The sequence below is a fragment of the Hyla sarda genome, chromosome 7, assembly GCF_029499605.1.
Source record: "Hyla sarda isolate aHylSar1 chromosome 7, aHylSar1.hap1, whole genome shotgun sequence".
In the NCBI taxonomy this organism is placed as follows: domain Eukaryota; kingdom Metazoa; phylum Chordata; class Amphibia; order Anura; family Hylidae; genus Hyla; species Hyla sarda.
In genome coordinates this window covers 26,701,853-26,720,750 of record NC_079195.1, presented here as the reverse complement: position 1 = coordinate 26,720,750, position 18,898 = coordinate 26,701,853, and the positions used below count along the sequence as shown (strand labels likewise).

General features: G+C 42.2%; 1 protein-coding gene across 1 annotated transcript in view; it reads left to right on the top strand.

The window, feature by feature from the left end:
* Positions 1-18,898, top strand: part of LOC130283382 (alpha-2-macroglobulin-like protein 1) — a 454,342-nt gene that overhangs the window by 341,404 nt on the left and 94,040 nt on the right. Inside the window, exon 16 of the mRNA XM_056532791.1 lies at positions 2,153-2,309. Coding sequence (XP_056388766.1) covers positions 2,153-2,309 — 157 coding nt within the window. The remainder of the gene's footprint in view (positions 1-2,152; positions 2,310-18,898) is intronic.

Sequence of the window (18,898 nt, the reverse complement as noted above, 5' to 3'; positions counted from 1 at the left end):
TGTCAGAACAAGCAAAGCACTGCTCTTCTCTCTGTCCACAACGCTGATGTAATAGAAGTTGGCAGTGGAACACTGTGGTATAAGCAATTTAGCCTGTCTATGTAACACTCACAGCCACGCAGTCTGTCTTATCTGTGCAGTGTATATGGCATGAAATGAGCAGCCGCAAGATGGCTGCCGATTATATAGGGCTGTGACATCACAGGGGTCAATGAATGCTGATAGGCATCTTGCATGTGATTCAGGGTCATCCCGCCTACCTCCCTTCCCGCCATACTTTCCTGCCCTCTCATAATCCCCTGCCCCATGTAGTGACACGTGGATGTGCCATTTTAGGTCTCCTTTAGCCTGGAATGCTGTAAAATGCAGTTTAATGAAGCGATTGGCGCAATAGAATCGCGGCGATATTCACACTCATTTCTAGTGTCAGCAGAGAGCACTGTGGTCAGACAGAAAAGAACTCCAGAAAGAAAAAACAACTTCCTGTGGAGCATATAGCAGCTGATAAATACTGGAAGGATTAAGATTTTTATACAGAAGTAATTTATAAATCAGTTTAACTTTCTGGCACTAGTTAATTTGAAAAAACATTTTTTTTTATCTGGAGTACACCATTGTTAAACTCTACAGGAAGATTATTATTTTTTTTTTCTGTAAATTTACCTCTTATTTCAAATTAATTTTTAGATTTGTTTAAAGAATAGAACATTGTCACAGCCGTAACTACTAAGGCGTTAATAGTAATGATGCTGTCATGCATAGAAAAGGATACAGGGCACTAGCTCTTACCCAGAACCCCTGTCCCTCCCTATTGTATTGTCGCCCTGAACAGGGACTCCACAACTAAAAGACGGTCTCTACTCTGGAATAAGTGCATGGATGTCTCAGGTCAAAACAACAAACTACACACAATACAGCAAAGGTCAGGGAGAAACAGTCAGGACACAATGGATTTACATGCACAGTATACTAAACTCAGGGAGACAAACATACAGCAAGGATAGTCAGCAAGCTAGACCCAAAAGCCAAGCAAACACACATACAACAGAAGTACCGAATTGAATAGCAAAGGGTTAACGTGAAAGTCACAGAACCAGAACACAGAATCAGAAGCAGGATATAACTAGCTACAGAGTACAAGCTCTTTCACAGGCAGTGTCTAAGAGGACACTGCAGATTTAAATACCCAGAGTTAGCAGGGTGTGGATGTAAAAGTGACCCCTCATTGGCCAAAGAAACAAGACAGGATAGGCCAGGGCATAGCTACAGCAACCACAAGCTTTACGCAAGACCATAAAGGTTTAACCCTTTGGGCACAACTAAGACGGGTCATTACAAATGCCACATAATTGTAATGTCACATAATTGCTCTTGTAGGAGGAATATGAATCTGTTCACATATTATCTAATTCTGACATCACATAACAAACAAAAAGTCACAATCTGTGGCAAATGCATATTAAATGTATTGCAGCCACATTGTACTTCTAAGCAGGTGTTTGCAATTACATCCCCCTACTAATTTTTCATTTTTTTCTATATTAGACTAGTGAAATGAATTATGTTCTGAAAACTTACACAACTTTTCGGCTATATTTTCTTCATGCCAGGATCCGAATGTTTCATTTTTTGCTTTTTCCCTTGGTTTGCCATTCTTTCCAACTCTGAGGATTTACATCCTACTGGTCACTAATAGTAATCTCTATTATAGACATTTATCAACGGGTTTAGTCAGGTTTTCTTTACTATAATTGTCGCAAAATTGTCGCAACTGCGACTACGAGATTTTTCGTGCGACATTTTTACTGGAAAGCGAGAAAAGCAAGTTTTCCAAAAATTAACTACGTAGTAATAATTTTAAAATGGACTACGGGTATTCAGGTATTTATTAACTGCCGCAGTCGCAACTGCGCAAAAAAAAAAGTCGCAACAGGGTTAAAAATTGACTAAATTTACTCCAGCTCAAACATGGAGCAGAAAAAGCTACTACCAAAGTAAAAAAGGAAAAATTGCTTACGTGAAAGAAAATTATCAACAGGCTGAAACCAGTTGATAAATAAGTCACACATAAGCAAAAATAAAGTAAGGAAAAAATTACTAAAAAAAAAGAATACATAAGCAAAGATTGATAAATGTCCCTCTATGTCCCCAGGCTCACTGCTTTTGTATTAAAGTGTTTCTCCCAGGCTAAAAACTACATATTTATTGATGATGACGTCCTGAGACAGACTGTGACTTGGCTTGGTCTACAGCAGGGAGTTGATGGCTGCTTCATCAGTCGAGGGAAACTATATCACTCAGCCATGAAGGTAAAATCTACATCTGCACTGGATGAAGAATGTAACTATTCTTATAGTAAAAATTAAGAATATAATACTGCCACTATGTACAAGATAACTACTACAATATTGCTCATAAGTACTAGAATATAACTACTATAATGACACTGTAGAGGATAGACGGGGATGGCACTACTGAAAGCTGTAAGACCGGTAAAAGTACTTAGTATCAACTGTGGGGATATGAGCCAGAGCTGCAATAAGTGAGAGGTGCAAAGAGCCTTAGAATCAAGTCTGAGGTACAATCGATAAATTGAGAAAAAAAAGGCAGCTATACAATCACCACTAAAACTTAATTTCTTAATTTTTAATCCATTCAATAAAAATGTACAGGCTTCATGCAGAGCAGAGCGATGAAAAGCTGTGGCAGCACCAGGCATGCACGAGGCAAAGGAGCCGTTTCACGGTATTCCCCGCTTCCTCTGGCCTCCTCGACGTCATCCATGGGAGACACTAAAAGGGAGACTCCTGATGACGTCAATAGTCCGGAGAGTGAACACAGGAAAAAACTGTGATATACAATAAAAATTAAAATTAAGATTGCAATTGGGAGTTCAAGTGTGAGGAAAGGGTTACTGGAACTTCACAAGAAGACATTTAATTCATTTCAGTCATTGAGACCCAATGTTCCTAGCGCCTCAGTGCGCTTAATCCATAATGCTTCTCTTTTGTCTCTTCTCTTTTACGCTGTTGCTAATAGTAACCCTTTCTAAGCAGAACATAGTAAGTAGATTGCTGTCATTATTATGCACTTATTTCGTATGTTCGATGAGTCTGGTTGCACCCAGAAGAGACCTGGTAGAAAGTTAGAAAGGTAGAAAGTGACCCTTTGTGTTCTCTGAAGTGATGAAAAAGCTGTCTATTTGTAGAACCGATATAGTAGCGATCGCAGGGACACAAATTGCATATATCACCCAGTCTGTACGACTGAAAATTAAATCTTTTACGCAAATCTCTGTACCATCTAATTTTATAAAAGCACCTTTTCTCATTTGCGGACAATGAGGACTATTTCCACATTTATAATTTACAACCAGTTCGTTTTTCTTCAGCAAATTTTCACCTTTTTTTCGGATTTAAACGCAGAAGAGACTAATCTGTTTTTCAAATTTTCACTTCGTCTAAAAGTGATCAATGGTTTTTGTTCTGCTGCTTCTTGAAAAATGGGATCTCTTTATGCCAATTTTGATGTATGGCCTTTTTTATGATTTCTGATAGAGAGTTATACTGGAAAGAAAAAACAAATCTGTCATTTTTTTTGCTTTTTAGGATTTTTCTTTTTATATCTTTTATATAGAAGGTCTTCACGTGGAATGTCTTCTACTTTTTTGTGTGTCTTTTAGTACCTTCCCTGGATTACCCCTCAGGCGAAATCGATCTATTAATTCCAATACTTGTTTTTTTAAATTTTCTTCACAGTTATTGATTTTTTTCTTTTAACGTAATAATTGACTGAGTGGTAAAGCGTTTTTGTATGGTAAGGGTGATAACTATTGAAATGCAAGTAAGACTTTGTGGCTGTAGGTTTACGGTATCCTGACGTGACAATTTTTCCTTCTCTGATTGCTATATTCACATCTAAAAATTCGATGTTGGTGTCACTGATTTTACTAGTAAAAAATATATTCATGTCATTTTGTGTGTTTAAATAGGATATAAATTTGGAGAATTACCTGTCAGTACCATCCCAAACTATGACCACGTCATTGACAAAACGTATATGCAGTCTTAATTTGCTAATGAATGGGTTACGGTCGGTATACATAATTTTTTGCGCCAAGAACAAGTTGGCAAAAGTACATGCTACTGGAGTCCCCATCGCTGTACCGGATAGCTGAGAGAACCAGACATCATCGGGAAAAAAAACAGTTTTTACTTAGGATCATCTCTAATCCCTCTGCAACAAATTTTCACTTTTTCCTGCCGCTTCTACAAATTTTCTAATCACTGGGACCCCCAATTTTTGGGGGATCAGAGTGTATAGACTCTCTACATCTATAGTGGCAATTTTAAACTGACTTTCCTATTGAAAATCTTCTACTTGTTGTAAAAAGCTGTCGGTATCTTTAAGATAAGATGGTATATCGGGTAGCATTGGTCTCAGAAGCCAATCTAGATATTTTGAAGTATACTCGAACACCGATCCTATTCCTGAAACAATTGGGCGTCCAGGTGGCATACTGGTATTTTTATGCAGTTTAGGTAAAAAGTACCATTGTGGTTTTTTTTTACAGTACTTGGCATCAGCTTCTCTGCTTTATTTTTACTCAAATCACCTTTTTCTACATATTTATGAAGAAAGGACCGTAACTTAGATGGCATTTTTTAAGTAGGATCGCTGTTTAATTTTTGATAAACTTCTTTATTGTTTAATTGTCTGAAGGCTTCTTCTGTGTAGTATTTTGTAGACAGACCAACTACACTCCCGCCTTTATCGGCTTTTTTTTTACTATTAGATCTTTTCTTGATTCTACTATAATGCTGCCCCTAGGTACAAGAATATAACTACAATAATGTCCACAATTATAGAATTGAGCCAAAAATGTGTATAGGTAGCTGCAACCCGACAATAGGGACAATAGTATTACTGCCAGATGAGTACTAATGTGAAAAAGGTTGTGTATCCCATACAGCCTGCGAACAATGTATAAAGTGGGGGTACGCTTTCCTCAAGTCTGGGCTTGATTGTCACCAATAAATGGGTGTATATAAAATATATGTAAAAAATGATGTAGATTCAGTGAATGAATTTAAAACCATTTATTATTACAATGATAGTGCTTTTGGTGTCCTTTGTAAGACCCTTACATCGGACACTATATGCAAGGTAGTGAATGTATAAAATATTCATACAATAAAATAAAATAAAATAGACATATAATATTCAGGGTAAAAAAGTGCTGGTATCCCAGTGTGGCAAATTGTCTGTAGGGCTTATAGATGTATGCATCGAGATCATGCCTTGTATGGTTGATTACAAATAGTCTAAGTAGCGATGTCTCTGTATAGCTCGTATCTGGTCAGGATACTGCATGCGGTAGTGTATTGGTAAGAGGTTAAAATCAATGCGCTCTGCAGTGCTGGGGTTTCCTTGTGTGTATCCCACTCAACCCTGGCGGCACAGGGATAGAGATTGGTAAGTGGGATATAGATAGTCTCTTAATTGTAATCCTGCGGGTGCATGAGGCTGTGTTCTGCAGCACTGGAGGCCCCCTTAAATATGGACCACTCTACCCCGGTGGAACAGGGAAAGTTTTGAGTGGATTTGGGGATTTGGCACACTGTGCCCCTTATCAGCAATGTCCTGGAGCCTGGTTGCCCGAAAAAGGTTTTCGCCGGGGAGACGTCCGCTGGCAGGCAGGATGCGTACAACCCCGGAAGCGTGCTCCGGTAAATTTCTTGTGATCTGGTGAATGATGGTAAAGATCGTCGGGTTTGCCAATACTGGGGTACAGGTGATAGAGGCTAGACGTGTTTCGAGGTACTCATCTACCTCTTTTTCAATATCAATGGCTGACTGGTTGTGGAGGGGTACTATTTATACCTGCAGCAGCCCTGTAATTGGATAGTTCTCATTGTTATATACAAATTGTGTACTGGATCGTTGTACAGGTGATACTGATTGTCTGGTGTTGTGATGCAAAACCTGGATGTGGAAAATTCATTGTCTAAAGATTTGATTGCAAAAAAATAAAATTGGTATAGATGTATATATATATATATTTGTGCTCGGGGCTACAAATAGCGAGCCTACCTACTTAAAACTAACTCAACTATGGCTAGGCAGTCTGAACTGTGCCATATACTGCCGCGTAAGGGTACACCTTGTAAAATAAGAGGGCATACCTTGGAAGAAGTAAAAGAAAAGAAGGGAGGGCAGAGTGGGACAACGTGAGAGCCGCGGCGCACTGAACACAGGGAGCCGCGGCTTTTAAGCGCAAGTACCGCCCCTCCCACAAACACAGGTTAAGTGACTCAGTCAATTAACCTTCGCACTTGTGCTCGGGGCTACAAATAGCGAGCCTACCTACTTAAAACTAACTCAACTATGGCTAGGCAGTCTGAACTGTGCCATATACTGCCGCGTAAGGGTACACCTTGTAAAATAAGAGGGCAAAACTCAAACCAAACAGGCAACTCAGAAATCAAAACAAGCTTTATTAGTATTTACAACACAAGCGATTCAAAAGCACACTGCATCTCCAATTTCGGGTTTGGAATATAACGTAAGTACGCACTGGACTTCCAGCGACCTAACTTCCTGATAACATGAGCAGGAACACCATGACGAGAGGCAGACGCGGCTGCCCCTATGCGTAGAGAATGACCGGATATGACCGAAGCATCATGGCCTAAGGATTTAACTAAAACACGTAAATAACGAACAAAAACTGAGGAAGTAAGAGCAATGTTATTAAACAACAACAAAGGGCATTCTGGACTGTCATGAACACGAAGAGCAAGTAACGAGTTAAAGACCAAGACCGGACACCATTTGTGAGAGGTTTTAAAATATTTGACGTGCACCTTCTGACCGGGAAGTGATGTCTTAGTGTCGTTCAGAACGAGAGTGAAATGATCCGTGGCTCGCTGCAATTGTCCCAACTTGAGAAATGGAGCGGTACTAGTTCTACTCGTGAACTCGCCCGGCCTCAGAAAGCCATAGAAACCTAAGAAGAGGGCTGCTTTTAGCGTTAAACTATTACCTAGACCAAACGGGGAGTGATCCAGGGCATCTGCCAGCTCCCTAAACAGCGACCCCGAGATGGGCTGCCGGCCTGGAGGCTTTGGTACTCTACTTTTGGCAACCCCCTTAAGGGCAGCCTTAACTGCATGCGAAGTAAACAATGATGCCCGATCCGGGAACTTCAAAGTAACAAAGTGTTGTATGCCTGCCAAATAAAATTTTATGGTGTTATATGCTAGCCGTAAGGAGGAGTGGCAAAACCCTATAAAGGCTAAAATAAAAGATACTGAAAGGACATCGTTATGCGGGTGAGACTGACAGAACTTAGTAAACAGATTAAAGGCCGTACGGTAAACTTTCTGAGTGTTACGGGAAAGTGAACTATTAATCAAGTCCTGACCTACAGACAAATAGGCATTTAGTTCAAAATCAAATCGTGGAACGCTGGAACCATGCATCCTGATGGATCGGCCTCTGGCATTACCTTGAAGAAAAGTGCAAAATTGAACCTAGACAGTGCATCAGCAGCCGTGTTCCTAACACCATCTATATGAGCACTAGAAAAGTGAAAATTATGTAACAATGATAACCATATCAGTTTACGCATCAAAGACATGACCTGTTCGGACGAGGATCTACCTTTAAGTAGAATATACACCGTAGCTTCATTATCAGAAACAAACAGTACTGACTTCCTAAACCATAGGTGACCCCACACACTGGCAGCTGCAACTATAGGGTACAACTCAAACAATGCTGAGGACCTGCTAAAACCCGGAGACTGAAATACCTCAATTGGCCAAGCACTGGCCAACCAATGATTCTCCCAAATGGCTGCAAAACCCACTGAGGAGGAAGCATCGGAAAAAACTAAAGGAGAGGCATTATCGATACCAGAGGTGAAAAAGGATACCCCATTCCAGTTAGTCAAAAACGTATGCCACATAGCAAAATCGGCAATCGCTTGTCTATCAAATATGACTACGTCGCTTTGGCCAGGCACAGAATTCATAGCGTCTAACAACCTGGAAACAAAACTCCTACCCTGTGGAATTACACGCATGGCAAAGTTCAGCATGCCGAGAATGGATTGCAGCTGCACCTTGGTCACCCGGGGTGAATTGACAAGATCATGCATGGTCTGTCTAATACGTGAGAGCTTGTCGAGCGGTAATCGGGCTTCCATGACCTGTGTGTCTAGAACAATACCTAAGAAAGTCAGTGACTTGCAAGGGCCCTCAACTTTTTTATCTGACACCGGAACCGCCAGTTGCTGGAACACTGCTAACGAGGTTGTCAAGTCCCTGGGGCACACGTTACCTGGCTCAATAAACAAAAAGTCGTCCAAGTAGTGGATGACATGGGAACAGTCAAACCTGTTTTCCAGGAGCCAGTATAGGGATTGCGCAAATTTATCAAATAACCAAGGACTACTCCTGGAACCAAAAGTTAACTTAACAGCAAAATAATACTTGTCGCGCCATTTAATACCGTGCCACTTCCATAGCTGAGGCATAATGGGCAGGAGCTTAAAGGCATCGGAAATATCGATCTTGGACAGCCACGTGTTACCGCCCATGCTCAGGATGACCGCTATTGCCTCATCTATGGAAGCATATTTCAGGGAGAACTCTTCAGCGGGAATAAGAGAGTTTAAACTAGGTGTGTGCGCAGAGTAAGGGGCGGACAAATCATAAATTAAACGAAGTTTATTACTGAATTTCCCAGCCACCAACCCCAATGGGCTTACTCTCCAAACGTCAAAGGGGGGCTCATCAAACGGACCAATAACAAAACCCTTGTCTATTTCAGCTTGTATCAGGGTATCTACAGCCCTAGGGTCCCTTAGAGCAGAACGTAAATTGTCACACTCATATGTAGCAGAGGGTAAAGTAATGAAACCTGTGTGGAAACCTGACCGGAATCCATTAATCAAAAACTGAACAAAACACCTATCTGGATGATCAGCAAGAAAATGTTCTAAACACAACACGTCTATCACTGCTAGTCATGCTTTCGACTTCTGTGGACAACTGGCCTTAGGATGGGCCCTGAAACAGAATGCACAGACATGTAAAAGTCTACACTGGTTATAATTGCAAGACCCAAAATTGAAATTATTGCAAATTTGAGATTTACCAAGATACTTGATGGGCCTACCTAACTTGTCAATCAAGCCCGGGTGTTTCTGATTCCTAGGCTGAAATGTGGGTGAAGACGTGCCGGGATTTACCTCGGATGGGGAATTAACAGTATTGCACCATTCAGTGGTATGGGCGATGGACTGACACCGAGAGCAAACGGGGGCTTTAAGACCTGCAAAATGATTGCAGAAAATCTTGGTGTCAACCAACGCCCAATTAACTGTATAGTTGTACTGCACTAGAGCTGCCGCCGCCTCAGCTGAAAATGATTTATGATAATCATAAAACGTGAACCCACCATATTTATGAGCTAACTCTGTGACTTTGTACAGATACATGTCAAGCTCTTCACGTCTTTCTGGCTTGACTGAGCATAAAACGTCACGATAAATGGCGAACGCCATACTGAATTCAGCTAGTGTAAGCTTGCGACTTAACCTTACATCTTTTGCTTTCAGAATAACCGACACCTCACCGCAAGCAATAGTCTTGTTCTCGGAAACATCATGAGATGCAATAAGCAAGGAAGTGAGATTAACATCCTTACCATCAAGAATGTCCTTCTTCAGATTAGTCGGGATAAAATTAGCTGGCGCGACATTTGGCACGAGCATATTAAGTCCAACCGGTAATACTGAAGCCTGCGGGGTAGCAGAAACCTGAGGGGGAACGGAAGTGTGTGGAACGGCCGAAGTCGAACCCACCACTGGGGCGGGAGCGGGAGCCTCCGAACTCTTACACTCCAAGGTATCAACTCTAGAGCACAGCGAGTTAATTAACGTATGCAACTGCAAGATGGACGTATTGAGTGTCTGCATGGACACTTCTTCACTGCTAGGGCCTGCTTGATCACAGGGTCCCGAGTGCTCAGAGACCAATAAGCGATAAAGTTCCGCCTTGCGAGCAGTAGCCGGGAACGGGATGCCTTTGCGGACGAGTTCAGCCGTCAGTTTAGGAATGGTCCAGTTACGAAGAGATGGGACGCTACCCAGATCCGATGTTCTAGCGACATTGTCCAGAACAGAAGCTGCATCTTCAATGTCTGATGCGTGAGACATTTCTGAAAATTAGATATACAACAATCAAATCCTGACCCAAGGAACAAACCAAAAACGAAATACACCTGTCAGAGCAAGACTAACCCGGAAATCAAAACCACTGCCACCACAGAATCAGACTAGAAAGTGAAGAGTACCGAGTGGTGACTAAACACATGCTAACAGCGTGACACGTAAAGTTACTCGTGACTAACGAACCCCTTGGCCCAAAGACGTGATGAGCAGGGGATAAAGAGTACACCCAAGGACGTGATGGGTAACGAACTAAGACATGAATACCTGGGCTTCCTGAAGCCTAAAACAGACCGCACCTTGACAACTGGGTTATGGCGGTCAATCTCGACACGAACAGGCGCTGGAACAACGTAGAAGCTGAAGCGAGGCGAGACCACCAGGATGAACACTGCGAGCCAAAGGAGAACCGTATGAAGAGAATGTTTACTATAACTAACCCAAAAAATGGACTGCACATACCTGTACCGAGGGTGGTAAGCCAACACGAAGTTCACGACAGCAGACGTTTAAGCCACAAGAGCGTGCGTGGACAACTGCTGAATAAACACACAGGCATATAACTTAACAACACACAGGCTAAGGCAGATCCACACGAGGACCCAAAGACGAGTTGAGTCGGTGGAAAGGCTGGAACAACGTAAAAGCTGAAGCGAGGCAAGACCACCAGGATGAACACTGCGAGTCAAAGGAGAACCGTATGAAGAGAATGTTTACTATAACTAACCCAAAAAATTGACTGCACATACCTGTACCGAGGGTGATAAGCCAACACGAAGTTCACGACAGCAGACGTTTAAGCCACAAGAGCGTGCGTGGACAACTGCTGAATAAAACACACAGGCATATAACTTAACAACACACAGGCTAAGGCAGATCCACACGAGGACCCAAAGACGAGTTGAGTCGGTGGAAAGGACACGAACCGAGCCCCAAAGGGCGAGTTGGGGGAAGAAAAAACAACTTGCATGAACATAAAACTTTAAATTAACACCTATATACATATATGCAAAATTCCAAATATACTCTTTTATCTCTTTTTACCTAAAAGCGACCGGGCCGAGGACAGCGAACTAGCGTAAAGATGAACTTCGAGCCTAGACAGCTACACAGCGTTACTGAGCTAGTAAGGCGATAGTCTAATGCAGGAGGTAGATATCTTGCGAATAAACTGAAAATAGGAAAACCAACGTAAATACACCGCTTGACCGAAAATGAGAAACGATTGTAAGGCACAATACTACGTAAGGGCGAGGAGAAAAACTAAAATGTAAAAACAAGAATAATGGCAAAGGTAAACCCACCACATAACTGAATAGGTACAGGTGTGGATCAACACCTACAAGGCGCTTAGTGAGGCTATGACGGAGAATTTAGCTAGTAACATGACAAAAACACTTAACCAGGTAAAAGAGTAACCATAGGAGCACAGGAACAATAAAACAGCAGCGCACATTGAAGACCATGCTACAAGCCAGGCAAACTAATTTAGGAACAACCGCCTTATTCACTACCACAACAAGTTAGAGTAAAACGGTACCAAACAACGAGCAAAGTAAATAACTACGACTAGCAATAAATACCATGAAGCAATAAATACCATGAAGACAGAGGCGAAACAGCGGAAGGCAAATTGACCATGTGAGAACAGAATTATAGTACCAGACAAATAGCGGAGCATATAGTGGCAGTGTATCAGCAGCGTATGCAGAAGGAATGTGAGTTTGATTGAATATATATATATATATATATATTTTTTTTTTTATTTATTTATTTATATATATATATATATATATATATATATATATATATATATATATATATTATTTATTTTTTCAAAAACAACAACTAACGAACTAACAGACTCATGAGTTAAAACATGACTAATACGGACCAATGTATGCGGCCGAAGTGTAGATACGAGGAGCAACAGTGTAAAATACATGGAATATGAAACAGATTAGGTATATGAGAAGCAACTGCGGAACAAACGCGTCAACCAGTGAAATACACAGCAGGGACATCTGTGACACATTAACGAAGCGTGACCAGTAGACAACGTGTACTGACACTAAGACTAACACCTGGAACTACAAGACTATAATACCTACAGTATGCAAACAAGCACCCAGCATGCAGAGCTGAGCCGCAGGAGGTGTGTAACGAACTGGCTGCCGGCTGAGACTGGTGACCGAATAAGAAAGCTGGCATGCGTAAGGCAGCGGAACGGGACGGGAGAATACCGCGGAGCTCCGAAGGACATATGCTCCGAAAGGTAACTCCCGCTGTCACCTCCCCCAACCAGCACCAAACATCTGAAAAGAAACCCCCGACATGCAGAGCCGGGCAGCCGGAAGCGCACAACGTTGCTTAGCAGCCCGCTACAGCTGCTGAACAACAACACCAACATGCGAAAGGCAGGGCACGGGGGACAACCGCAGGGCTCATACAAGACACGAGCCCCCAGACTCCTGCAGTCACCCCCCGGACCTGCTCCGCCGTCGCCCCCTACCTAGCGTCTGAACTAACCTGAAATGACGTGCACAGCAGAGCACAGGAACGAACACGAGGCTGGAGAGACTTCCCACGGCGTCTGACGTCACGGACTCCAAACAACGCGAGAGCCGCGGCGCACTGAACACAGGGAGCCGCGGCTTTTAAGCGCAAGTACCGCCCCTCCCACAAACACAGGTTAAGTGACTCAGTCAATTAACCTTCGCACATATATATATATATATATATATATATATATACTTTTTTGAAGAGCAGCACTCCCAAGCCCGTAGTAAGTGGGTGCAGACAGTCTCAGGGACCCCGGTCCTGGGTCCAAGGGATCATACAGACAAGAAGGCGACCGCAGCACTCCAAATCAAGGTGCAAAAGTGTTTATTCTAGAGTTAATACAGGCAACGTTTCTGTGGCCTCACACCACCATTTTCAAGCTTGAAAATGGTGGTGTGAGGCCACAGAAACGTTGCCTGTATTAACTCTGGAATAAACACTTTTGCACCTTGATTTGGAGTGCTGCGGTTGCCTTCTTGTCTTTATGTATGTATGTATGTATGTATATATATATATATATATATATATATATATATATATATATATATATATAAATATATATATATATATATATATATATATATATATATAAAAGGGGTCAGTACTTTCCTCAGGGAGAGGACACCTCTTCAGGTGTAACGGAGATTCAGGTTAGGCCATTCAGCACTCCACAGGCATTCTGGGTAGGGGAATATGCAAAGCAGCTCATTACACAACCTTTTCAGGTAGTGTTCCCTGGTATCAGCTAAGCTCCTGTTAAGGAATATAAAAAGCTGAACGGGATATATGCCAAGCCAGACTACTCCCCAAAAGGGAAGTTTCGACCCATCTGCAGACAGCTGTTTCGGGGTTTTTGCCCCTCGTCAGTACAGAGCAGGGTGATTTGGCTTGGCTGTGGTGAGAGGCCTGAGGCTTTAAAAGGGGTCAGTACTTTCCTCAGGGAGAGGACACCTCTTCAGGTGTAACGGAGATTCAGGTTAGGCCATTTAGCACTCCGCAGGCATTCTGGGTAGGGGAATATGCAAAGCAGCTCATTACACAACCTTTTCAGGTAGTGTTCCCTGGTATCAGCTAAGCTCCTGTTAAGGAATATAAAAAGCTGAACGGGATATATGCCAAGCCAGACTACTCCCCAAAAGGGAAGTTTCGACCCATCTGCAGACAGCTGTTTTGGGGTTTTTGCCCCCTCGTCAGTACAGAGCAGGGTGATCTGGCTTGGCTGTGGTGAGAGGCCTGAGGCTTTAAAAGGGGTCAGTACTTTCCTCAGGGAGAGGACACCTCTTCAGGTGTAACGGAGATTCAGGTTAGGCCATTTAGCACTCCGCAGGCATTCTGGGTAGGGGAATATGCAAAGCAGCTCATTACACAACCTTTTCAGGTAGTGTTCCCTGGTATCAGCTAAGCTCCTGTTAAGGAATATAAAAAGCTGAACGCGATATATGCCAAGCCAGACTACTCCCCAAAAGGGAAGTTTCGACCCATCTGCAGACAGCTGTTTCGGGGTTTTTGCCCCTCGTCAGTACAGAGCAGGGTGATCTGGCTTGGCTGTGGTGAGAGGCCTGAGGCTTTAAAAGGGTCAGTACTTTCCTCAGGGAGAGGACACCTCTTCAGGTGTAACGGAGATTCAGGTTAGGCCATTTAGCACTCCACAGGCATTCTGGGTAGGGGAATATGCAAAGCAGCTCATTACACAACCTTTTCAGGTAGTGTTCCCTGGTATCAGCTAAGCTCCTGTTAAGGAATATAAAAAGCTGAACGGGATATATGCCAAGCCAGACTACTCCCCAAAAGGGAAGTTTCGACCCATCTGGCATATATCCCGTTCAGCTTTTTATATTCCTTAACAGGAGCTTAGCTGATACCAGGGAACACTACCTGAAAAGGTTGTGTAATGAGCTGCTTTGCATATTCCCCTACCCAGAATGCCTGCGGAGTGCTAAATGGCCTAACCTGAATCTCCGTTACACCTGAAGAGGTGTCCTCTCCCTGAGGAAAGTACTGACCCCTTTTAAAGCCTCAGGCCTCTCACCACAGCCAAGCCAGATCACCCTGCTCTGTACTGACAAGGGGCAAAAACCCCGAAACAGCTGTCTGCAGATGGGTCGAAACTTCCCTTTTGGGGAGTAGTCTGGCTTGGCATATATCCCGTTCAGCTTTTTATATTCCTTAACAGGAGCTTAGCTGATACCAGGGAACACTACCTGAAAAGGTTGTGTAATGAGCTGCTTTGCCTATTCCCCTATATATATATATATATATATATATATATATATATATATATATATATAGTGGATATGTTCATGAATGTTTATTATGCGGAAATATGTTGAAACATTATTTGTATATATATATATATATGTATATATATACATGGTGATCAAGATAGTAATAAATTATGTAAGGATGGCAAAAAAACTAATAAATATATATTATAAACATGCATATGTAGAAATGTTTGTGATAATAAGATAATAGGTTGATATCATATATTGATTCATAATCGGAATGGTGATTTATTATACTTGGTGTTACGTTGTATTGAGACTATAAACTGCAGACACGTTTTGCAGAAGTGTGATGTGTCCTACTACTATGTGTCCTACTGGTAATGGGAGTAATCCGGATATCACAATGCATTTATGAGCAGAAAAATCTATATAGAAGAATATGTATAAAAATATATGGGATATATATCCTTCCCTTTTCCTTTTCTCCCCTTTTTTAAAAAAAATTCTTCAAAAAATTTTTGGGTACAAACATTTTTTTCAATTATAGAAAGAATTATAGAAAATATTTTTGGGTAAAAAATGGTATACATAAATAGACACAGATATAAATATACCGTCCAGAAAGAAAATTTATGGATCTAAATTGGGATACTATAGCTGTACGGTGGAAAGATGACAAATTGACGATATAAAGTAATGATGTAGAAAGAAGTGAAAGGATGATGGGTTGTAGAATCGGAGAAGTCAGGAAACTAGATTCCTCATATCATCCTAGTGTGGTCTCTATCTAGATGAATCCGAAAATTTCCAGTTCGGCGTGTAAGCCTTTAGGGGCCAAAGTTTCCATCTCGTATATATATCTGGACATCTATCCTTGACATCTTTGAAATAAAATTGCCACCTCTCCAGTCGGGTTGAACCGACTGTGGGGCTGCGAACTGTGTGCCTCTAATGTGACAGTTGTGTGTTTCCTTTGTAGTGGGCAGAGAGTGTGTGTTTCTCGTATCCTCTTTTTATATTATAAAAATGTTCAGATATCCTCTCTTTAAGTGTACGTGATGTGCGACCTATACATTGTTTATTGCAGGGGCATTTGATAATACAAATGACGTTTTTAGTGTTGCAAGTTAGAAGTTCTTTTAATGGATGTGTTTTATGGTTCGTGGTAGATGTTATTATGTCAGTTTATTTGGGGAACTCTGTAACTTTGCAATTGTTGCACTGATTGCATCTGTAAAATCCTGTTAGACCAGAAAGGGTCGGTTGTATTGTTTTATGTGATATATGGTCTGGTCTGTTTAGTGGTGGGTGCAATTTTGAATCCTAAATTTGGTGCTTTTGCAAATATGACTGGGGCTTTTGACGGTAGTGATGGGCCAATGGTTTTGTCTAACTCTAATAGGTGCCAGTGTTTGTTGATAGAGATGTTGCGAATTGTTCGCAGGCAAACGGTTCCCGGCGAACATAGCTTGTTCACGTTCGCCGCGCCATGCGAACATATGCGATGTTCGATCCACCCCCTATTCGTCATCATTGCAGTAAACTTTGACCCTGTTTGTCACAGTCAGCAGACACATTCCAGCCAATCAGCAGCAGACCCTCCCTTCCAGACCCTCCCACCTCTCGGACGGACTCCATTTTAGCTTCATTCAGAAGCTGCATGGTTAGTGAGAGGAGGGATAGTGAACCTGCTCCTGATTTAATAGGAAAAACAATAGCTAGGTAGTTTATTCAGGATCCACTACACTCCTGAAGCACTAATCTAATCTATGCTGTAAGGACAGCACCACAAATAGCACTTTTTAGGGCTCAGACATCAGTCTGCATTTTTTCCCCTGTGTAATCTTATTGCATTTGCCTGCCTGGCAGCGTGTGTGGCAGGCTCACAGCGTATATTGTGCCCACTTGCCCAGTGGCACCACTCATATGTGGTGTCACAATAGCTTGCAATATAGCAGTAATATAGCAGTCAGTTTCTTTCACACGTGTGTTTTGCAACAGCTGGAGGCACCCAGGTTGAGAACCACTGTTTAAAAGGGGTACTCCGGTGGAAAACTTTTTTTCTTTCAAGCAACTACAGTGTTCAGTGTCCACAAAAGTCCTGAAGGACTCATCTGATCTTTGCTGTAAGGACAGCACCCAAAAAAGCCCTTTTTAGGGCTCAAACATTAGTCTGCATTTTTTCCCCCCTGTGTAATCTAATAGCATTTGCCTGCCTGGCAGCGTGTGTGGCAGGCCCAGTGCCACCACTCATATCTGGTGTCACAATAGCTTGCATTTAAAAAAAAAAAAAAAAAAACACTTTTTTTTGACTGTGAAATAATAACAGTCAGTTTCCATCACACAAGTGTGTTTCAGGGCCTGCAAGGGCACAGTGTTACACCAGACAATCCTCCCTCAATGGCAATCCACGACAAGTCCTTATGTCCATTGGTAAGCCGCTTTGAAGCCACATGAGTCCAAACAGTCTCTGCCGTGGTGGTGGGGAGCCCCAGAACAAGCTCCAACAAGTCTTTAGCTCGGATGAACTTGTAGATTGTCTTTGGCTTTGAAGTGGCTCAGGCTCCAGCAAGTCCTGCAGCCAGGACACTTCCTCAGCACGAGAGCTCCACCGTCCCAGCAGCTGAAGGAGCGGGGGTTGCCCTGGAGACCTACACTACCTGATCGATACAACATCATACCTGATGTTTTAAAGCACATTATTCCAAACAATTTAGGAATGTTAGGTGATTTATGCCCTTTATGGATTAAAACCAGACTCTGCATCAACTAAGTAATTTTCCATTGGAGTTTTGCCATGGATCCCCCTCTGGCACGCCACAGTGCAGGTATTAGTCCTCTTGAAACTACTTTTCCATCCCTATTGTGGCCAGAAAGAGTCCCCGTGGGTTTTACAATTTGCCTGCCTATTGAAGTCTATTTTCCATAAGGGGTTTTTAAAATTCATTGTCAACTTCTTTTTTTCTTTTTCTTTTTTTCTATCAAATCTTTACACTCAAGAAGAAGTTGACAACCAATTTTCCACATCCAGGGCTGCTGCAGGTATAAATAGTACATCTCCACAACCAGTCAGCCATTGCTATTAAAAAATAGGTAGATGAGTACCTCAAAACACATCTAGCCTCTATCACCTGTACCCCAGTATTGGCAAACCCGACAATCTTTACCATCATTTACCGGATCACAAGAAATTTACCGGAGCACGCTTCCGGGATTGTACGTATTCCTGCCTCCCCGGCGAAAACCTTTTTCCGAAACTAGGCTCCAGGACACTGCTGGTAAGAGGCACAGTGTGCCAAATTCCCAAATCCACTCAAACCTTTCCCTGTGCCGCCGGGGTAGAGTGGTCCACATTTGAGGGGCCTCCAGCCCGCAGAACGCAGCCTAATGCACCCACAGGATTACAATTAAGAGACTATCTATATTCCACTCACCAATCTCTATCCCTGTGCTGCCAGGCTAGAGTGGGATACACACAAGGAAACCCTAGCGCCACAGAGCGCATTGATTTTAACCCCTTACTAACGCGTTGCTGCATGCAGTATCCTGACCATGTACGAGCTATACAGAGACATCACTACTCAGACTATAAGATATTTGCAATCAACCATACAAGGCACGATCTCTGTGCATACATCTATAAGCGATACAGACTATTTGCCACACTGGGATACCAGCACTTTTTTTACCATGAGTATTATATGTCTATTTTATTTTATTTCATTGTATGAATATTTTATACATTCACTTATTTATTTTTATACATTCGCTTATCGTGGTCTAATGTAAGGGCTCACACATAAAGGACACCACAAGCACTATCATTGTAATAAAAAATTGTTTTAAATTAATTCACTGGATCTACGTC